This window comes from Ovis aries, chromosome 19 (genome assembly GCF_016772045.2).
Source record: "Ovis aries strain OAR_USU_Benz2616 breed Rambouillet chromosome 19, ARS-UI_Ramb_v3.0, whole genome shotgun sequence".
Classification (NCBI taxonomy): Eukaryota; Metazoa; Chordata; class Mammalia; order Artiodactyla; family Bovidae; genus Ovis; species Ovis aries.
Genome location: NC_056072.1, coordinates 21,684,885 through 21,708,229, shown reverse-complemented (window position 1 = coordinate 21,708,229; position 23,345 = coordinate 21,684,885). Strand labels below are relative to the sequence as shown.

Sequence of the window (23,345 nt, the reverse complement as noted above, 5' to 3'; positions counted from 1 at the left end):
TCAAGGAAGTGTGTTTTAAATGCCCATGAAGGGTATTTGAGGAAAGGCAAGACTCAGCGCTGAAGCATGGGAGGAAATTTCCTTTTAACTTTTGTATTAAGGAGCCATCTTACTGTGTGACAGCTGTTGCACTTTACTCTGATCTGCTGGAAGATGTACGATGCATATTCATACCAGATTCTAGCCGTACATCAAAAGACACCTGCTGTTGGCTGGTACCACTGGTGAGACTGCTCAGAGATTTGCAAGGTGATGTGTGGGTATCAGACTGTGGCAGCTGACCTCAATCTAAATGTGCCAGCCCCTCTGGGATGCCTGACACTTGTGTGAACTGATGATTTTTGAAATACTGAAGAGCCGAAGATCAAGACTAAGTTGAAATTTATAATGGAGCCATAGAAATGGACCCAGCTAACCAGCTCTGAGAAATGTTGATGACATGGTTTGCCAGAGGTCAATGGTTGTTGCATTATCTGTTATGTTCTGGGGTGAATGTAACTTTTGCTGAAAGCCAGACCATTTTTTTTTATTTCTGACTCAAAATAAGCAGCGTTATCAATGACTGGATACTGATCTTTTATTTATTTCAGGCTTTTAACTGTTGCTTTGCTAGTGGATTCTTTGTGTTCCTCTGTCTACACTTGAGAGCCATCTGTCGGTTACTGGTAGATTGTTCCATGTGTGTTGTACTTATGTGACGTGTGTTGTTGTTGTGGCATGCTGGTTTCGTGAACAGAGGGAAGGGACAAGTTCTTAGCTGTCCAAAGATGTTCACAGGCCTTGATGTCTCCTGCAAGCAGGGCCGAGTCCTTGAGAAAGCAATGGATGTTTTAATTTCCTAATGATTCTTTTTCATCAGGTAGACCCTGACTTTGAGGAAGAATGCCTGGAGTTTCAGCCCTCAGTAAGTATGGGCAAGAGCCTTCTTGTCTTCGTCTGGTAGGGTGAGGCCGTATGATCTGGAACCCCATGTAAGAAACTGCCCCTGTGGTCACTAAGTGTTGGGGAAGGGGAGACCTACACTGCCCTAAAAGAGGGTCTTGTTCTGTGCTTCCCTTGAGGGCAGTCATGTCCCCTTGTGTCCTGATTGGTCCAAGAGACTGTTGGTCATCATACTCTTTCTGTGTGCTTAGTCAGGGGGTTTCCATCTCTTAAGTTGCAGAAGTTCAGGGTATCTCTTGGAATACTGCTAGGTTGGACACAGTGATGGTCTCTGTAGAGCCAGCATTTTGTACATGAATGTTCTGTTGCTGTTGACCTGGAGCTATGACTCACCAAGATTTCTTCAAGGAATGAGCATGTAGGGTGGACACTGTTGTTTAGACCGTGGAGGTAACACGTGAGGCTTTACCTCTGGTTAGGCACTTAGTGGTCTAACTATCTGTCCTCTGTGCAAAGTCAGAAATAGATCTTGTTATGTGATTTAGAATTTTAATGCTGGATCTTTAAGCTGGATCTTTCTTTGGAGGCCTTATTGCCAGTTAATCCTGATATGGAGGGACTTGGGGGTTTTGGTGTTGACAGTGTGAAGAGGGCAGTGGTTGTGTTACAGGGAAATGATGGGTATTAGTCATGGAGTTTTCTTGTGGAGTGCTTCATTCTGGTCTAAGATGAACAAAACAGAACCAAAACCAAATAGTTGCTGCTCTGTTCGACATTGTGTGTCCATGTGATCATCTTGATGATGAATATGGTAGGTGGTATTAAGGGTATTATCTTTTAGTACAATTTTGAAAAAATTGGATGTCAACATTGTACATTAATGAAGGGAGTTGAGGTGGAGATAACACACAGTGTAGTTGTCTTCGAAAGCATTGTGAATTCTGCAGGAAGCCATGAACTTTCTAGGTAGATTTGAGCAGAGGTTAGCTTTTAAGAATGCAGAGGAGTTCTCAGTGAGAATTCCTGCCCTTAGTTCCTGGACTTGCTGACGGAGTTCATCTTCTCTTTCCACTCCTTGTGGGAGCACCGGAGGGCCTTGTTCTTTCCGTTCATGGCCTTCACCCTCACTGCTGAAGCCCATTTGGAAAGCTGACCTTCCACAACTGCCGTGAGCTGAAATAAAACACTGACCAGTTGTGCTCTCCACCCCCGTGCAGGGCACACATCCCCACATTGTCCTCACTGATCATTGTTCCAACACTGGGACTGGAAGGGGCCTCAGTTTTCAGAAGATAATTCATCCTGGCACCTTTCTTATTTTGAGAGTCAAGATGGTCTTTGGGTCACTTGCTTCCCTGGGTCTTGGTGCCGCTATCTGAGGCTGCACAGAGTAAGACTCCCTTCGGAGGTGACTTTGAGGGGGACCTGTGGCTTCTTTAAGTGTGAGCTGCTGTCTGAGTGAACCTTGAGTGCTGTGGGGAACAGGACTGCTCTCCCAGCCTTTCCAGCAGGTGCACCTGCTCTCCCAGCCTTTCCTGTGTGAGGGAAAGACAGGCATGTGTGTAGCGTAGGAGGAAGAGCAGAGTGATCGAAAGTAGGGTGAAGAGAGAGACAGCCTTGGGTTTATTCATTTTTATTTTATTTGTTTGGCTCTACCGGGTCTTTGTTGCTGCGCGTGGGTTTTCTCTGATGTGGTGTGCAGATTTCTCATTGCAATGCCGCCTCTTGTGCAGCATGGGCTCTAAGGTGTGCAGACTTCAGTAGTTTCAGTTCCTGGGCTCTAGAGCACAGGCTCAGCAGTTGTGGTGCACAGGTTTAGTTACTCCACAGCATGTGGGATCTTCCCACACCTGGGATGGAGCCCATGTCCCCTGCATTGGCAGGTGGATTCTTAACCATTGGACCATCAGGAAAGTCCCAGACTTGGGTTTAAATAGCAGTGTGCATGCTCAGTCATGTCCAACTCTTTGCAACCTCTTGGGCTGTAGCCCTCCAGGCGCCTCGAGTTTTCCAGACAGGAATACCGGCGTGGATTGCCATTTCCCACTCCAAGAGGCACTGCTTGTGCGCTGTATGGTTCTGGACAAGTTCTGTTCCCTCTTTGAGACCGACTTCCCTTACCTGTATGTGTGGACAATACGCTTGTTGTAAGGATGGAGTGAGATGCTGTGCAGATGAAGTACCTAGCCCCTAGTAAACACTTGGCATATTTGTGAGCTGCAGAGGATAATAACTGTTTTCAGTGCCTTTTCCCCACTGGTCTGTCTGGGCTGCCCAGCAGCTCCACAAAGGAGTTAGAGCAGGTCCTTCTGTCTTCACTTGATGCGTGAGGAAGCAGGAAGTGGTCCTCACTGGCCACATGCCTTGGGTCTTTGGGAGTGCAGTCGGCTGTCTCCTCTTTCTTGTTTCTCTGTGCCACGGCAGCGTGATCAGGCAGCGGGCCTGGCTGCAGATCTGGACTGCATTGCTCCAGCTGCTCAGGTTATTGCATGAGTGGGGGTCCTCACGTGGAGGTGGGGTGCTGGGAAGCTCACGGTGCACCTACGAGCTCCTGCCTCTGGAGGGGAAGGTGTCCACGTTGGGAGGGTCCTTCACCCTTCACCCTCTTCTTGGCTGGGACCCTTGGCAGTTGGGAAGAAGAGGCTTCTCATTCTGCTTATTGAGTGTGTATTTCCTGAGACTGGCACCCCAAACCTCTGGTCTTACCTGAGACTGCACTCAGCTTTGTCGTTCTCTTCTTTCTGAATCCAGTGGCCTTTGAGCCATGGGCTTGATGCTGCAGGGACAGAAAGAACTCGAGTATAGCTGTGGGCTGATGGCCTGGTGCCCATGCACCTCTGCTCCCACTAGGTGGCACACGCCGACTGCACACAGCAAGCACAGGACGCTTGACTGAGTCACAGGCCACGGACCGTGGACTCAGCACAGCTGTCCTTTTTCTCTGGATGTGTGACCGGTCTGGAGAGTAACTGCCAGCCTGTAGCTGAGCCCCATGTCTCACACCGGAACCAGGTCAGGGTTTTTTCTGAGAGTGGTGTGTGTAGCACTGGTTCGAAGAGGACAGATTCCATTCAAAGTGATTTCTCATGAGTGGAGCTTGGGGAGATGCTCTGATGTCCTCCAGCCTATGTTTGTGTGGGTGTAGATAGAAGAACCACTGGGGGTGGGTGTTGTTCAGATAGAGGTAGAGGGCGTGAGGGCTTCCCAGATGTCTCAGTGGTAAAGAATCCACCTGCCAGTGCTGGAGACTCAAGTTCAACTCCTCAGTCTGGAAAAGCCCCTGGAGAAGGAAATGACAACCCACTCCAGTATTCTTGCCTGGAGAATTCCATGGCCAGAGGAGCCTGGTGGGATACAATCCATGGGGTCATGAAGAATCAGACATGACTGAGCGACTCAACAACAACAATAGGGTGTGAGAGGCGGGAGTGTGAGCAGGGAGAGACAGAGATGTGGGATATTAGAAGAGCTGTTTGCATTTTCTTCTCTTTCTCTCCTTTCTTCCTTAATTCATTCCTGTATCCCTCCTTCCCTCCTTTCTTTCCTTCCTTTTTTTAAACAGGCAAAGGTTGATGCCTCTGATGGACTTAAAAAGCAGACTTGCCCAGAATCCTAGAACTCGGGCCCCATGGAATGAAATTCTCTCACGCTCTCTCCTTTGCCTGTTAGATTTGCTTTTCTTTTCTCCATTCCGTTTGGAGAGGAAGCAGGGCCTCAGCCCAAGCAAAGCAAGACGGAGACAAGGGAAATGTGGTTTTCCTGGTAGATGCAGGTGGATACTGTCATCTTGCGAGGATGTTAAACTTCAAAAATAACCTGGTGCAGAGTCCCAGGGCAGAGCGCGACCTTGTGCAGCCTGTCAGAGCAGACACCAGGCTCGGCACACTGCTCCAGTCTTCTTCGGCAGATGGGCTTCGGAGACTGGTTGCATCTTTAGTTTAGTGGGAAGCTTTCATTGTTGTTCATCAGCCTTCATTGTCAGAGATTGTCTTCAGTCTCTACCATATCCTGCATGTAGCAGGAGAGGCCCCTTTTCCCCCTGAATGGTCCTTGGCAATTGATTGATTAGGAACACTTTTTCAGGGCTAGGCTGACGTCTCAAATATTCTTCTTGGCCACATGGGGATAACTGCTTACAAACACTTGGATTCAGGTTTATTTCATTGGATCTTTTTTCCCTGGGAAATAACTGTGTCATCTTCTTGTAGACAGTTTCACTGGAGGCTAACACCACCACCCATAAACCACACCCACAGGCTAAGTTTTCTCAAAGTGTTTCTCCTCTCTCCCACCCACTGCCCAAGGATGTACCACATAGAGCACTCTGCCCATGGACAGTTATATAGCATTACAGCGCCATGTTGCTTGAGCGTTTTTGTTGCAACACAGTGAGGCAGGGTGTGAACATTCTTGGCATGGGTGGCCAGCTCTCATCTTTGGTGACCGCTGTGAAGCTGTGGTACTTCTCCTGACGACTGCTGATGTTCACGATTGCTTCTTCCCCGTTCCTGTGGACAGAGCAGTGATTGTAGTGAGGCAAGGGTGTGGCGTGCAGAATCCTTGACCTGATGACTTTTCCTCCCCAGGTGGACCCTGATCAGGATGCCTCCCGAAGCAGGTTGCGAAATGCCCAAGAGAAGATGGTGTACTCCCTGGTCTCTGTGCCCGAGGGCAATGACATCTCCTCCATTTTTGAGCTGGACCCCACGACGCTCCGTGGAGGCGACAGCCTCGTCCCGAGGTAGGAGTCCAAAGAGGCTTACCACAAGTGAGTTTGTGTTGCCTGACTGGGTTTCTTGGAGTCCAGAATATCATCTTCTTTCTTGGAGCTTTCATGTAGGATTTGGTATAGGATTTGTTCTGGTTGCCCATTGAAACGATACCTAATTTTTATTTTTAAAACGGCTCATCGGTTGTAAGTTCTCAGTAGTTGCCTGAGATGTGCTGTGTTTAGGTGAACAAGCCAAACCCTTAAGCTCAGGTAGCTCAATATTTCTAGTTTTCTTTACTCTCTCGCTCCTTTTCCAAAACGTGAGAGATCTCCTGGTGAATTGAATAAACACTTGAAAAAAAATTCTGGAAAATGGAACATTTGAAATGCACTCAGTCCGTAGTAAATTTTATTAGCGATATTGAGAGATCAGATCAGTCTTCTTCAGTTATTTTAATTAACTTTTAGTTTTGTTGCGTAAAAATGCATTCTAGGGGGAAATAAGCGGACCATAAATGAAACAAAAAACTCACTCTTAACAAAATCAACAAAAGTATTAATAGTGACTAACACTTGAGTGGTGACTTCATGCCATTTATAATGCTAAATGCTCATGTTATATATATAATTTCATCTTCATCAAAACTCCTGTGAGATAAGTAGTATTATTTGCCCCTTCTTAGAGGGTGAAGACAGAGGCTCAGAGAATTGAAACAACTTATCACAAGTAAGTGAGCCCCATCGCAGAAATCAGAATCTTAAACATTTAAGACAGACAAGTCTGTTCTGGCAATTCTAACTCTTCAACACATTCTTAGGTAGTGGAGGTCTCACGGCCAGTGGTAGGGTGTACACAAGGCCTGTCTCTCTGAGGATTCCTGTATGTTTCATTATTCCTGTGTGTCATTAGCATTTAACTGCTCAGCCAGAGTTGGGCTGTGAAAGTGTTAACTGCAGCTTGGGTGCTGTCAGAAGTGGAGGAGAGGCTTCTCTTGTACTGGGTCCTCTTCCTGTCCCTCTCAGAGTGATACACTGAAACAGTGTCCACACAGAAGAGAACCTCACAGGGAGGCCATTGATTACCATTCAGTACAATGATCACTGGTTCCTGCCCTCTGCTGGGTCATGAATGCCTTGAGAATCTGGGGAAAACTGAAGATGTCCTCCTATTAGATGCCAAATATGTGCACAGCTTCACGTACTCCCAAGTTTGTCCCGATGTAGACTGCTTCTAAGGAAATGTAACAGATATACTGAGATACAATTCATGTATCATACAACTCAACTGCTTAAAGTGCTCAATTCATTGATTTTTATTAGATTAGCAGAATTAGGCAGCCATCGTCAGAATAGATTTTAAGAAAAATTTCATCACTGCAAGAAGAAGCCCTGTACCTGTTAGCCATCACTCTCATTTCCCCATCCTCCATTCCCCTGCCTTAGACTAAGCTACATTTTGTCTCTATTGATCTACCTGTTCTGGACATTTCATATAATGGAATCACATGTGGCATTTTGTGACTGACCTCTTTCACTTAGTGTTTTATTTTTTTTCTTTAAGATTCATCCATTTTGTAGCATGTATTCATTTCATTTTATTCTTGAGTAATATTCTGTTATATGGTTATGGCACATTTTATTGATTGACTTATTAATTGTTGGCTGTTTGGGTTATTTGCCTTTTTCTGGCTGTTGTGTGAATACATTTTCTTTTCTCAAGAGTCTATAACCTAGGAGTGGAATTACCGGGTCATGTGGTAATTGCATGTCTAAACTTTTGAGGAACTTCCAGTTTTACCTTTAGGGTGTTGTATTTTCACCAGCCATGTCTGAAGGTTCCAGTTTCTCTGTTTCTCTCCAATACTTGTTTATCTGTCTTTTTTTTTTTCTTTTTTTGAATATTTGAGCCATCCTAGTCAGTGTGCAGTGGTATCTCATTGTGGTTTTGACTTGAGTCTCCCTAATGGCTAATGATGTTGAGATAGTCTTTTCATTAATTCTTGTGTTTATTGACCATTTGTATTGATATGTCATTTTTGGAGACATATCTATTAAGATCCTTTGCCCATTATTTTTTGCGCTTAAAAATGGATTATGTCTCTTTTCATTATTGTGTTAGTGTTCTTTATTCCAAACACCTTATCAGATATGATTTGCAGGTATTTGCAGATTTCTTCATTTTCTTGATGGTGTCTTGTGAACCACAGAAGCTTTTAATTTTTAGCTGAAGTCTAGTTTGTACACTTTTTCCTTTGCTTGCTAATGATTTTGGTTCTTAAACTGTTGCTTAATACAAGGTCACAAAGATTGATGCTGATGTTTTCTTCTGAGAGTTTTATAGCTTGTGCTGTTTTTCATTTAGGTCTTTGATTGATTTTGAGGTCACTAAAAAAATATGGTTTGGAGTAGGATAGATAACTTTTATAAAGTGTCCTTTCTCACTGACTACCTAGATAAAGATAGGGACTGTAGAATCCCATTGCATTTCTGTTAAGTACCTCTCTGTATGTTGTATTCTCTATTCCAGAAGTTCTTGAGTGGATTTTTTTAGGCACCTGAAAGACAGGGAATGACTTTTATTTTATTTGCTATGTATTTTATTTTGTAAGGGATAGCAAAGAACAGAAACACGTGATATAAAATAGCTATCAAATATTTCATGACATTTCCTTGGTGAATCGGAATCAGGTGCCAGTTGGCCACATTCCCTGATGGGTTGGAAATCCCCATGACCCCATGGGAAGGGGAAATTTGAACTTGGTCAACAAGTCAGCTTGCCAAACAGCTTTGGTTGGCTCTAGACCCCTGCTTCTCTGTCCCCTTGATTCATTACTGTTTCTCTGTTGGAAAACATTCTTTGTGGGCAGTTGTCCATAGACAGACTGATTGTAAACTCTTAAGCAAGGGAAGCCTTGTGTTCCCCCTGGAAAAAGTATCTGGCATGGTCTACCAGTGTGTTCATTAGTAGTTTTGATCTTGCACTTGGTCTTAGCTTTCCAAATTTTTATCTGTTCTTGCCCTTGGCCACCAACCTCAGAGCCAAAAGTGAACAGGGCCTCCTATTCGCTGATTCAAGGCAGTCATAAAAAACTGTTTGTAGGAGTACACACTCATTTCCCACCATCTTAAAGTAGTGCTAAATTTTATTTTATTTTTTGAAGATCAGAAAGTCTGTGGATAGATACATGAAAGTACCTGAAATATTACCAGTAAAGAACTTTCTAGGACCGTCAAAAAGAATCCTTCCAACCAAAATAAAAGGGATAGTGGCAAATCCTGGATGTAACAAACAAGATAATAAAATTGCAGTATATGCAAATGAAATGCATTAAATAAACATCAGAAGAGCATCCAGCTTTGTGGCTTTTTTTGAAATTGTCCTGGCTTTTGAACTAATGATTAGGGATGAGACTTTAAATGGATAGACTGTCCTTGGTATTTTACATGAACTTCAGTGTACAACTCTAGAATGTAATCAGTCATCCAATTAAACCCAAGCTTTGCTTAAACTTTGAGAATAAGAAAATGCATCTGAATTCCTCAGAAGAAAAAATGCAAATCTCTGTCAAGTTTCTTCTGCATGTCGTTTAATTTATATTCATGCTATTCAAAGTCAGTATCACTTGTAATGTTCAAGATAGTTAAAGTGCAGAAAGGCAGAGGGTCTACTAAAAAGATGTGACTGCTTCGACATGCCCTTCCCCTTGCCTCTTTCCCAGGAACTTGGGATGCTGTTGTTTAGAATTCTTTTTAATACAAATCACTTTCATGCTCCCCTGTCCGCCCTGGTCCCTCCAGTATTTCAAGTTCCAACTTAAGTTTCCTATTAAAAGAAACTATATATTCCATGACTCGCTAAAGCCTCCTTAATGTCTTCCTTTAAAACTCCTTCGGTGCTTACCTTGACTGTTTCCCATTTTAATGCTTTTTATTGTACGTCTCCTGTTACTCACATTTGCTTCTTGTGCATCCATCTCATCTCACTAACGCTACTGTGGATTCCTTAAGTGCATGATTACTGCCTTAAAAGAGAAGCAAGTTTTAAAAACACTGTAAAATGGTTCATGCTCACTGTAAAAAGAAACAGCACACTACTCTATATAAAATAGGTAAGTAATGAGAACTTACTATATAACACAGGTAACTCTACTCAGTTCTCTGTCATGACCTTATGGAAAGGAAATCTAAATAAGAGGAGATACATGTTTGGGTGTGTGCGTGTGCGAGTATATGGCTGATTCACTTTGCTGTACAGCAGAAACTAACAAAACATTGTAAAGTAACTATACACCAATAAAAATTAATTTACAAAATGCCATATAAGAAATAACAAAAAATATTTTAAAATATTTTAAAAAATATTTCAAAATCTCATGGAGAACCAACTGGGAAGTAAAAAAAAACTCACATAAAATTTAACCATTCAGAGATAACTACAAGAAATATTTTGTTTCTCTGTAGTTTCAGACAGGTCTTTGGGCACACAGATAACCTGTATATTATTTATCACAAGTGAATCATAACCTATTTTTAGCATTTTTTTCTCATTGAACAATATGTCCTGTTCATATTTCCAAGTAAATGAATATCAATTGTAACCATTTTAAAGAGTGTACTATTCTGTCTTATATACCATAATTAACTGTTTCATTACTGAAATATTGGGTAGTTCATAGGTTTTTGGACTTCCCAGGTGGTGCTGCTGGTAAAGAATCCACCTGCCAATGCAGGAGACGCGAAGATTTTACTGTTTTAAATAATGCTTTGTTGAACATCTTTATGGTTCATTTAGTACCTGTGCTATAATCTCTTAAAAGAAGAAATGTAAAAATGAGATTGCTAGGTGAAAAGATAGATGCATTTCACGTTATACAAAGTGCCAGACTCTCTTCCAGAGTTTAAGGTGTTGACACTCTTACCATGAGTGTGTAGAACTCATCTTTTTAAGCACTGGGGGAGATCCAAACTCCAAGACCTTTGGAATATAATACAATAAAATGATAGATTATGTTAATTTGTATTAATTGAGAAAGTTAAATATGTACTTGGATGTTTATTGGTCACTTAAGTTTCTCTATTAAATTACTGGTTTGTGTACATATTCCATTTTCATTTCCAGTATTCATGATTGTTTTTCTTACTGTTTTTCAAAATCTCTTTATATATCTGGATGAATACTCTTTTATTCTAATACAAATCTTTTATTTTCCCAGGTCATTTTTCTTTCAATTTTTTTCATGATGGGTTTGAAAAATTTAAATTTTGCTGTATGGAAGATGTAAAATTTAAACTATGTAATAAGATGCATCCATCTTTTACTTTTGAGGCTAGAAATCTTGTTTTGTTATGTGCTTCAAAAGACTTTCTGCCGCACAAGATTACTAAATTTGTATTTATATTTTCTTTCACACATTTTATGACACCATTTTTTGCTTTATTGATGCGTATGAGTAGTTCCCTTACTGCTTTATGTCTCATGATAGGCACTAGTAGATACTCAGTAAATATTTCCTGTTACTCTGTCTTGTGCACGGTTTGTTCTGAGATAGTCATTCATGGGATGTAATTTTATACACAGCATACCTCATGTTGTAGATTTAGTTCCAGACCCCTGCAATAAAGTGAATATCACAGTAAAGTGAGTTGCACAAATTCCTGGGTTTTCCTGTGCAGTCATATATGACGTGTGCAGCAGCATTATGTTTAAAAAGACAGTGTACATATCTTAATTGAAAAATACTTTATTGCCAAAATGGAACCGACAGACTTGCATGATGAACAAACTGAATTTGGAAGGAAAACACACAAACACACACACACACACACACAGTATCTATGAAGGGCAAGAAAACCAGGTGCAGTAGAGTGAAGCACGCCTGCATTTAGAAATAAGCACAGCACAGTCACGTGAGAGTCGTTGTGAATAATGTGCAATTGCAGACACATCCGAATGTATATTGGACCAGAACCTTTCGCTCTTAAGTTTATGTTGTCCATTGTATATAGCAGAAAGCCATTTTGGTATCCTTTCTTTATTCTTACAGGATGTATTCTAGGCCAGTGGCTATAGAGAACCTCAGTAGTCCTGTCCCTGAAGTCTGTTTTTCTTCCCTTTAGAAACTCCTATGTCCGGCTCCGACACTTGTGTACTAATACCTGGGTTCACAGCACAAACATCCCCATTGACAAGGAAGAAGAAAAACCCGTGATGCTGAAAGTAAGTCTACAAGCTTGGCTGCCTCCCTTGGTCTCATGGTTCCTGATGAAAGGGCTCCTTTGAGGGCAGACGGGGGCGTATGGATCCCTGAAATAGTTGTTGCTTTGGCAAGAGTGTGGTTGTGGACAAACCTGTGTTTGATGAAAGAATTCTTTCCAAGAGACCTGGCTAAAGCAGGGCCAGGGCTTTGAAATAACTAGAACCTTTTATTTTATTTCATGGCTTCTGCCCTAAAGGTTGAGCAATTGTCTGGATTTCTTGTCTGTCTGGAGGCTAATTTTGGCTGAGGGAATGTTTGCTTGTGCCTTGAGGTGCATCACGTACCTAGTTGGTTTCCTCCAGTCTTTATTATTTATTTCTTCATGTATTTGAATAGGTACTTTTATTTCTTGAAAGTTCTTCCAACCTAATTTCTCTACCCCTGAAGCCTACCCCTCCTTTCTGACCTTCTCTAGGATCATGGAGCATATATTCACAGACATAGGGTTTTTCTGTTTAAAAACTGAAATGATGCTCTCACATAATACTTTTTGGTGACGGGGAAGATTATTGGAATTTTTTTTTTAATTTCCATGCACATTGTCATGTATACCAAAAACTTGAAAGAACAGTGCAGCATCTACCCTTATAATACTCTCAAGATTGATAATTACCATTCTGTATATTTGCTTTTTCCCTATGAATATATGTTTTTAAATTACAAACATCTCAGATGCTCTATGTAACAAATGAAGCTGTAAAATCATAGTACTACTCCATTTCCTGCCTTAATTTTCTTCACATTACCAACCTCTAGAGGTAACAACTGTTGATGATTTGAGGTTCATCTTTCCAGGTGTTTTTCTGTGTCCAGTTTATTTTAACAGTAAGAGAGCTCCAAGTTTTTTCAGTTGCCCAGAGTTCTATAAATCCAGCATATGAGTAATATCTTCCCCTCTCAATCCAGTAGAAAGTGAAAGTGTTAGTCACTCGGTCACGTCCTGCTCCTTGTAACTCCATGAGCAGTAGCCCGCCAGGCCCCTCTGTCCATGGGATTCTCCAGGGAAGAATACTGGAGTTGGGTTGCCATGCCCTTCTCTAGGAGATCTTCCCGACCCAGGAATTGAACACAAGTCTCCTGCATTGCAGGCAGTGGGACTCTCCCACAAAGCCCATCTTTCATTTCAGATTGGCACCTCTCCCGTGAAGGAGGACAAGGAAGCCTTTGCCATAGTGCCAGTCTCTCCTGCTGAGGTTCGGGATCTGGACTTTGCCAATGACGCCAGCAAGGTGCTGGGCTCCATAGCGGGCAAGCTGGAGAAGGGCACCATCACCCAGAATGAAAGAAGGTGAGGGCTCCCTGCAAGAACCGCATATGCTCGTTCTCACCCACCGTGGGTTTTAAAATCCCTGGCAGAGAGAGAAGTGCTCTGAAGAGCTTTGTGGAAGAGCGCCAGGCCTTAGCACTTAACGGGTGGCTTCAACTTGTGGTTTTCAGTAGTTGCTCTCACTATTCTGAAGATCTCTAAACAGTTCAGATCTCCTTCCTTCTCTGTTTTCCTACCTCCGGCTTGGTCTTTGGAACTACCTTACTAAATATCAGTGGTGGAGGCTGTGTGTGTTGGCTGCTCAGTCATGTCCAACTCTTTGCAACCCCATGGACTGTAGGCCGCCAGGCTTCTCTGTCCATGGGATTCTCCAGGCAAGAGTACTGGAGTGGGTTGCCATTTGCTTCTGCAGGGGTTCTTTTCTACCCAGAGATTGAACCAGGGTCTCCTGCATTATCCGAGATAAATGTAATATCTGATTAAAATATAATGTCTACTATTTTGTGAAAATGATAATCTTTTTTTTGAACAGTGAAATATTGTCTCTGTTTCACTCTTACTGGTAATTGACCTTAGTTGACAATTTCAAGGAAACTGGGAAGAATGGGTTTGCTTCTGTGTGACTGGCTGCTTAAGCCTGAAAGCTTCCACGATGGTTTTGATTCTGTTAAACATCAAACACTTCCCGTGTCTAATTGCTTCTTTCCTCCTAAGATCTGTAACCAAGCTGCTGGAAGACTTGGTTTACTTTGTCACTGGCGGAACCAATTCCGGTCAAGATGTTCTTGAAGTCGTCTTCTCCAAGCCCAACAGAGAACGGCAGAAGCTCATGAGAGAACAGAATATTCTCAAGCAGGTCAGTGAGAGGTGACATACTGGGTTAGCTCTAGCAAGAATCCATATTGTCACTGGTCTTATTGAGGAATGTGGATGATTTCTACTGGGGAGGCTTGATCTGTTGATTAAAAAAAAAAAAAAGACAATTTTTTAGAGCAGTTTTAAGTTCACAGCAAAAGTGAGTAAGAAGTACAAAGAATTCCCATACCTCCTACACACATACAGCGTCCCCCATTAGTAGCATCCCCACCAGAGGGGTACGTTTGTTAGAACTGATAAAACTGCATTGACATACCACAATTGCTAGAAGTGTATAGTTTCCATTAAGGTTCACTCTTGATGTTGTACATGCTGTGAGTTTGAACCAATGTATTACAATATGATCCATCGTTATCATATCATCTAGTTTCATCACCCTAAAAATCCTCTCTGCTTTGTCCATTTGTCCCTCCCTTTCCCCCAACCCCTGGCAACTAACCATTGATCTTTTTATTATCTCCACAGTTTTGCCTTTTCCAGAACGTCATAGTTTACCAGTTAGAATCATATACCCTGTGTACCTTTTTCAGATTGACTTTTTTTCACTTACTAAATTTCCTTCATCTTTCCACAGTTTGATCATTCACTTGATTGTTAACACACATATGGAATATCAGCTGTGTGAAAGTTTACCTTTTGGGAACTCCAACCAGAATTGCAGTTGACAGCTTTATTTTCCTCACAGATAATATGAAGGGCAGTGCATCCTTAAGCTTATTTAATATATCTGGGAGATCTGGAGTGTATGATAAACTCAGAAGGCCTTTAGAGGCTCTTATAAGGACCACTATAAATCACCAAAAAATCTTTCCATAAAGAATGAGTAGAAAACGAAGTTAGCTCACAGAAAATACATACATGGTGTAATTTGGTACAAATTTAAATAAACTAGAGTATAAGGGAATTAGAGGGAGGAAAGTAACAAGTCCGAGGGAGATGAAGCACGCAGAGATGTATACCACATAGTCCTCTAAAACTGCTGGAGATGGGGCCGCAAGCTTGGCTTGGAAATTGCTGGCCGCTAGAGCCGAAAGAAAAACGTGTTAGTTATAAGTCCTAGAGTTAGCCATAGGAACTTGGGTTTGAGATTTCTTTCTCCTTTTAAACTATGGTTGGACCAAATTTATTAATACTGCATCCTGTTTCAGCAAGAGTTGCAAGTCTTGAATTCTGCCCTGCTGTTTGATGTGATGACTCCCAAGTTAGACCTCTGGCGCTCATGCTGTTTTACGCAATAGTGATTCCTATAGGGTCTGAAACTGTGATTTCAGTGGAGGAGCCTTTATTCAGCACTTGTGGTGAGCACTATGCTCATGAACTGACTGTATACTTTCATCTACTTTCATCATTATAACACCCTTGTGAGCTAGGTATTATTCTCTCCATATTACTGCTGGGAAAACTGAAGGTTACCTTGACCGTGATGTATGCCTGTAGAAAAGTAATAAAGAAGTATAATTTTGACCTAGAATCGACTGATTCCAGAGTCTGTGCTCCCAGGCACTGCTGGGAACCCCACATTTTCAAGTATTTGAGGACCAGTTATGTTCAGGAAGACTGAGTTCACCGAGGAGCCTGTCCCAGTTGATGGAATGAACACAGATTTCAGGTTCAAGATCACTTAGATAGAGACTTTCCTGTGTAGTCCACCCACCCTTGAGGTTCTATTCTTTCCACAGGGAGGCTTAGCCGTTGAAACAGTAGGTGATGGCAGTTTTCATTCTTTTCACAAACAGATCTTCAAGCTGTTACAGGCCCCGTTCACAGACTGTGGTGATGGCCCAATGCTGCGTCTGGAGGAGCTGGGAGACCAGCGGCACGCGCCCTTCCGACACATCTGCCGCCTTTGCTACCGGGTCCTGAGACACTCCCAGCAGGACTACAGGAAGAACCAGGTGGGCTCTGAGGACCCTGGGGAGTGCCAGACAGCTTCCTCCCTCGAGTTCACTTTCCTCCATGAGTTTTAAGTGTCCCATGTATATATTTATTTAGTGGCTAGAGTCTAGTTCATTGTTCAATTTGCTCTTCAATAGGAAACAGGTATTTTTGCAAGCCTGGGAAGATGCATGAGTGAGTTGAGAAGGATACATCAAAATTCTCCTACAGCATCCTTGGAATGAGATTTTTTTTTTTAATGTTGATATTACAAGTATAGTATTTTTTAAAACTTTTTATTTTATATTGGATTATAGCTGATTAACAGTGTAGGGATAGTTTCAGGTGGGCAGCAAAGGGACTCAGCCATACATGACATATATACATTCTCCCCTAAACTCCCTTCCCATCCAGGCTGCCACATAACATTGAGCAGAATTCCCTGTGTTATACAGTAGGTCCTTGTTGGCTATCCATTTTAAATATAGCAGTGTGTACGTGTACAGTATTTCTTATGGCACATTTCTGGAAGGTGTAAGGGTGCAATGGTTCCATGTGCTTTTATTAGAAATGGAATGAAATCTTTTCTTCCTGCCCCATCCATTCCCTCCATCTCTGCTGGTAGCTTCCTCTTTGTTTTGGTTCTGGCTCGTATTTTAGACATTCTAAGTCATCATCTATTGTCATCACAAGTAAACACACAAACACAAACAATATAGTCTCTCTACGAGGTAAATATTTAAACCTCTGTGATGGTTCCAAACAACTGGAGATGCTGAGGAATCACTGTGTTAGTGGTTGTTAACTGGGAGCAATTTCACCACCCACCCCCACCCTGCCCTGGGGCAGGAGGACGTGTGGAAATGTCTGGAGATGCTATTGAGTGTCACAACTTGGGAATACTACTGGCATGAAGTGGATGGAGGCCACGGATGCTATTTAGCATCTGGGCAAGCCCAGCCCAGTCCCCCCACCCCCAACAAAGAATTATCCGGTCCAAGAAGTCAGTAGGTACTGCTGAGTTCAAGAAACCCTGTGTTCCATAAACTACTATAAGTGCACAGTGATGCTTCTTATAATATGGACTCCAGTCCCTGCAGTGTGTTACAAAAGATTTTGTTTTTAAGCTTTGACCGCCGCTATATCTGGCCTTTAAATGTAAACTGTTCTCTGTAGTGAATGTTTTTTGTGTATCATCACACAGCGTTGGTCCTAAGCAGTGCTCTGAAGTATTAGATACAACTTTATTAGCAAGTATTGGGCTGGCCAAAAAGTTTGAGTTCTCCACAAGATGTTATGAAACACCTGAACAAACTTTCGGCCAACCCAGTATTGCTAAATCATTCGCTTTGCCTTTGCTACTGTTTAGATACAAAGCATCACACACTGGTGATGCTGTGTTCATTCGTTAGCATAGGTTGCCGTCGGGCACTATGGTCGGTTTAAACCCCTCTTGTGTGTGAGTACCATACTTACACCATACTTGTGCTAAAGAGGTTTTATTCTCTTCCCATGAGGATGCGTCAGAGTCTGTAATGTGTGCCGGGACCTTTTGCTTGCACATCAGAGGACTAGACCCGTCCTTCTTGTTGCTGTTGCTATGGGTGTCTTGGCTTGGTTGTTTATGGACCCTGTGCCTTTTGGCAGTAGTACTGACATATCCCTGGGGGCTGATGAATTCTCAGACATGCATCCTTACTGAGTGAGGGCTGAAAAGTGGCCCAAGTCCACTCTGTTAGTCCTTAGTCACTTTTAAGATTTTGAAATTAATGAATTAAAATGAAACCAAGTTTCAAGGGCCTTTTGAGCTTTGAGCAAGCAGTCTGTCTTGGACAGGGAAAATATCTTTGAATAACAAAAGTATTTATAAGAGGCTTCCTGGCCTTCTGAAATATTTCAATGGGACATCATATCTGATCTCAAAAGAGAAGTCAGAGATGTTTCCATGTGTTCTGTGAATGTAATTGACTGGTTTACATATTCCTGGGCTTCCCTGGTGGTTCATCTGGTAAAAAATCTCCCTGCAATGTGGGAGACCTGGATTCAATCCCTGAATTGGGAGATTTCCCTGGAGAAGGAACAGCTACCCACTCTAGTATCCTGGCCTAGAAAATTCCATGGACTGTATAGTCCAAGGAGTCACAAAGAGTTCAACTCAACTGAGTGACTTTCATTTCACTTCTTCACATGTTTACAACTACCCACTGACTTTAATTTTCATCCCGGATAAGGAAAACACAATGGAGTAATAACATTGTTCAAAATATCCAGGTAGACTTCACCATGTTTATTCAGCAGCACAGGGCAGTGAGGCACAGTTTAATCCTCTTGAATGAGTAATAAAATCAGAGCTGGAAAACAACTCTTGACCTTTAGAAAAATAAGTCACCACATTAAAATGTATACTGTGGACTTAAGAAAATGCCCATCTATAAATACAGGATATGTTACTTAGTGATACCTGTGTGGCAGGTTTAGTAAACTAAAGGATGTGAGAGAGTCTGCGGCTGTCTCCCTGGGTTGGGAAGTTGGGGAAGGACACTCCCCTGTGATTTTCCTTACAGGGAGTAGCTCTCCTGGGGGCTGCTGCCCCTTCCCTTACTCTGCGCCTCACCACACTGTCCTCCTTGCTTACCTCTCTCTCCTCGCTTCGAAGGAGTACATAGCCAAGCAGTTCGGCTTCATGCAGAAGCAGATTGGCTATGACGTGCTGGCTGAAGACACTATCACCGCCCTTCTGCACAATAATCGCAAACTCCTGGAAAAACACATCACCGCGGCAGAGATTGACACCTTCGTCAGCCTGGTGCGGAAGAACAGGGAGCCCAGGTGAGGCGGAGGTGGGGTTGATCGGCAGGAGGTGCCTCTGTGTTTACGATGCAGTCTCTGAGCTGGTCATGGTGGGTTGTTCTGTTCTGTTCTAACTAGATGTCGTTTGTTTGGGCCTGCTAGGCCCCGGGTCTTGATTGAGCAGGTCTTGAGAGGCGCTTTGAGTCGTGAAAAGAGCGTGGTATGGAAAGGAGACCAGGGTAGAATCCTGGCTCCGCAGTTTACCAGGTGGTGACCTGGAGCTTTAATCTCATCTATCAGATAAGCTGTTATAAAAATTAAATGAAGATAAATACATGTGAAGTGCCTGGCACTTTGTAAGTGATAGCTGTCGACCCCTCATTCACTTTGTAGCACCCTGCTATGACCAGTCAGAACGTCCCCAAATATCAGTAAGTCTTTTGCACACATAGTTATTACCTGAGTGTTTGTATTTACAGTAGTGAATTCTGTCAATTCTATTGCATTCTTACAGATCCCACCCTCCCTGTATACTTTCTTCTCTCTTTTCTTGTTTTAATTAAGATCCACCCCATGTCAGGGGATGTGGGAACTAGTTTACAATGTGGATATTAGAAACAGTGATGATAGAGAGCTGAAGGTGTTATTATGAAACTGACTCCTCCCACCTATTAAAAACAACTAACATCTTATGGACCCTCTCGTGTGCCAGGGACTGAACTGAGTAAGCACTTTACATGAATTAGTTCATTTAATCCTCAGAAGAGCCCTCTGGGGTTAAAGGTTATCCATTTTTATCGATGAGAAAACTGAAACATGGTTAGGTTAAATAATTTCCCCCAAATAACAGTACATGTCAGAATGTAGCGGAGAAGAACCAGAACCAGGATTCTGATTTAGGCCTCAAACATCAGACCTCTCCCCTCTCTGGGTACCCAGCATCATCTTGGGTTGCTTGGATCTTACTTGGTTGCTGCTTCTGTTCATTTTTACCTCATCACCTCTTCCTCACAGCAGTCACTCCCATCCTTCTTCTTGTGCTTTTCTTTCTTTCTTTTTTCCCCTCCTTCCTTGCCTCCCTCCTCTCTCTCCCTCCCTCCTTTCTCTTCCCGCCCTCCCATGTCTGGGTAACTGGTGATACCATGCACACTGAAACCCAAAGCCTCTCTGACTTGTGGTAAAGTAGCTTGGGTCTACCCTCTGGGGGGAGAGCCACGTCCTCAAGACCTAACCCTTGCTCTGGCTACAAAAAGCATTTGGTTTGGTTTCTGTTTCTCCACAGATTCTTAGATTACCTCTCTGACCTCTGTGTGTCCATGAACAAATCCATTCCAGTGACTCAGGAACTGATATGTAAAGCCGTGCTGAATCCAACCAATGCCGACATCCTCATTGAGACCAAGTGAGTGGGGGCCGGGGAGTGACTATAAAGGTGAGAACGAGATTTAGATGGAGAGCGTGTGCCTTGGTGGTTGTCTGTGCCATGGGGAGTTAAACCCAGCCCCTTCGCTTCTGAAGTCAGGTTGGCTGGCCTATGATTACTTCATGCCAGCATCTTGATTAGAGGAGTTACTGGACTTGCTTCTGCTGTGGTGGCCTCCTCTGTATGGTGATGTCACTGACTTTGCTTACTGAGTCAAAAGTGATGTGGACTACTGGGGAGCATCTTACACACCCTTGATTTCATTTTAAGACATGGAAGTTCTCCAGTTAGGATCCCCAGGTTTAAATTTTAAAGGAGGTAATTCATTGTCATTAAGGCATTGTAGGGAAGCACTTGTGAAATTACCACTATTCAAAAAGTGTTCATTGGTCTACAGAAGTTTGGAAAGTAGTAGTTGATTCATTTGTAAAAGGGAAGCATATACTGCCAGTAACATATCAATGTTAAAAAAGAAATGTTTTTTAAAAACACTTATGCCCTAAACTTGCGATTTTTGTAGGGGAGGGGTCTCATGCATAACATAATTTTGAGCTTGGGCTGAAAGATGACTTTCTCAACCTTGGCCTTTGACATTTGGGGCCCAGCAGTTCTGTGTTGTGGGTGCTGTCCTGTGCCTCACAGGAAGTGCAGCAGTCTTCCTGTGTGTACTTACCGGTTGCCAGCAGTACCTCTTCCATTTAGTTGGGACAACCAAAGATGTCTCCAGACGTTGCCAAGCGTCCCATGGGCAGACACAGCCGCCCTAGTGGGGCACCCCTGAGCTAAAGTATATGAAGAAGTCAATGTTTGTCTCTCCCTGAGGTTCTGCCAAAGGGAGAAACAAAGTGGCTGTGTGTGTGTGTGTGTGCGTGTGCGTGTGTGTGTGCGTGCTGAAAGCCCAGCTGGAGTTCAAAGCACAAATATAGTTGATCAGCGACAAGCGAGGATTTCAGACATAATTAGTTTTCCCACCTCCTCCTACGTTTTCAGGTTGGTGCTCTCCCGTTTTGAATTTGAAGGCGTTTCTACTGGAGAGAATGCCCTGGAGGCAGGTGAAGATGAGGAAGAAGTATGGCTCTTCTGGAGGGACAGCAACAAGGAGGTTCGCAGTAAGAGCGTCCGGGAGCTGGCGCAGGATGCCAAGGAGGGCCAGAAGGAAGACCGTGACGTCCTTGGCTACTACAGGTGTGTAGGCCTGTGCACGGGCGCCCTGTGATGTCCTCTCATGAGACAGTCCATCAGAAAGACAAATGTGTCTTTCAGGAGTTTGTAGAGTGTGAGCTGTCAGCAATACTTACATAGTAGGGCAGTGATACCTGGGCATGGCTTGGTCACAAGGAAGCTGCGCGGTTGCATCAGCTCCTTCTCAGAGTTGTTGGTCTCTACACAGTGTAGCACGTGGATGTGGTTTGTGGTAGATACGAGTCAGGCTGTGGGGTCACCTCTCTACATACTGACTTTAAAAAACTTTCATGTTAGAGTCTAGCTGACTAATAATACGATAGTTGCATCACTGTCAGGGACGCAGCCATACATGTACATGTACCCATTCTCCCCCAAACTCCCCTCCCATCCAGGCCGCCGCATGACTTTGAGCAGAGTTCCATGTGCTATACAGTAGGTCCTTGTTGGTTATCCATTTTAAATAAAGCAATGATACATACTAACTTTTTAACTTGGGTCCAGTTATCCACCTCTATGTCCCAGTTCTTTTACCTGCAAGACAGAGACAATAGTGCCAGCCTCTTAGAACTTTTACAGGCAGAGCTAAGAAATGTGCATGTGTATACACACCTCTCTTGATGTCTCTATCTGCATACACACACACACACACACACACGTCTGTTTCTGTATTAATGTATATGAATGTGATAAAAACCCTGAGTTCACATCACGACTTTCAGCTCCACTCCAGCACCGTAGGGTTATTCTCATCTTCACCCTCTCTATCCACAACTCCTTCCTCGGACAGCGAGAACCTGCCATGTTGGTTGGTTTCCACCCCCATCCTGGTGTTTCCTTGGTCCCAGCTGTAAGACCTGTTGACTCTGCCACCTCAAGGGAAGGGAACCAGTAAACACTTTAAAAAGAAAAGAAAACAGGAGATGGATAGAGTAGTGCCAGTGTCATTTTTTAATAAAAGCAAAACTTGGCAGTTGCAGTGCCCTTTGTGACCCTCCTGTAGTTTGTTCTCTCCATTCACGCAGATGGTGGGTGACCTTCCACACTCTATGTATGTTTATATTTTACATTTCTTTGCATTCATAAATAACACATAGTATTTTATTCAGCCTTAAAATTTTATATAAATGGTTCCATACTCTGAGTTTTTCTCTGAAACCTGCCCTTTTAATTCAACATTGAGTCTGAAATGGATTCACGCTAATGGTGGTAGGTCCGTTTCTTTAATTTTGACTGCTGAATGTTATTCCATTTATTACTGTGCCAACATTTTCTTTTCTCTTTGAATTCATTGTGTGCCACAATTTAGTTCTTCGTGTCAGGGAACATCACTGTTCAGATTGGTGCGCATGTGTAGGAATTTCCATTCCATACCAGGAAATTATGAGATTGGGGCATATGCGTATTTTAAACTCATTAAGCAATCCTAGATTGGATATTTTGGTGCACACTCTCACCAGTTGTAAATGAGAGCTTTTGCTTGTCTTTGCGCTCTCTGAATATTGTGACACTCTTTAATTTTTGTTGATGTTATGAGTATGTAATTAGACCAAGTTTGGAACTTCACAGAGATCACATGTAATTGGGTGAGGAGGAAACCTTAAGACATTTTGAGGAGTCCCCTACTTTTTCCACTATGTTTTTCACATGTGTGTGAAGTCAAAGAGCAGAGCTGTATGAGATAAGACCCCGAAAGTGTCATAAAATTTCTAAGTAGACTCAGTGAAGGTCTGAAACCTTTACCATTTCCTTTGTGGTCTTTAATGTGCTGTATAAAAGCCAAACTAAAGTAGGGCTTCCTTGCTGGTCCAGTGGCTAAGACTCTGAGCTCCCAATGGCGGAGGCCTGGGTTTGATCCTTGATCAGGGAACTAGATCCCACATGCCACAACTAAGAGTTTGCATGCCACAGTGAAGACTGAGAATCCTTTGTGCCCCAACTAAGACCAGGAACAGCCAAATAAATATTTTTTAAAAGGCATAACTAAGGAAATAGATAATCATTTTCACCCTAATGAAAATGATTTTTCATTTTTTCTCCCCCATCTTATAAAATATGGGCAAAATGGAATCGATTAGCCAT

General features: G+C 42.8%; 1 protein-coding gene across 13 annotated transcripts in view; it reads left to right on the top strand.

Annotated features, from left to right (window-relative positions):
• Window positions 1-23,345, top strand: part of ITPR1 (inositol 1,4,5-trisphosphate receptor type 1) — a 348,286-nt gene that overhangs the window by 151,708 nt on the left and 173,233 nt on the right. For 10 of the 13 annotated variants that reach the window (XM_060402187.1, XM_027958140.3, XM_027958135.3 and 7 more), the window contains exons 12-20: window positions 860-904; window positions 5,469-5,623; window positions 11,711-11,810; window positions 12,978-13,138; window positions 13,832-13,973; window positions 15,730-15,888; window positions 18,525-18,697; window positions 19,941-20,060; window positions 21,072-21,266. In XM_060402187.1, coding sequence (XP_060258170.1) covers window positions 860-904; window positions 5,469-5,623; window positions 11,711-11,810; window positions 12,978-13,138; window positions 13,832-13,973; window positions 15,730-15,888; window positions 18,525-18,697; window positions 19,941-20,060; window positions 21,072-21,266 — 1,250 coding nt within the window. The remainder of the gene's footprint in view (window positions 1-859; window positions 905-5,468; window positions 5,624-11,710; window positions 11,811-12,977; window positions 13,139-13,831; window positions 13,974-15,729; window positions 15,889-18,524; window positions 18,698-19,940; window positions 20,061-21,071; window positions 21,267-23,345) is intronic. The other 3 variants (XM_027958142.3, XM_027958141.3, XM_060402184.1) reach the window with 1 other exon arrangement.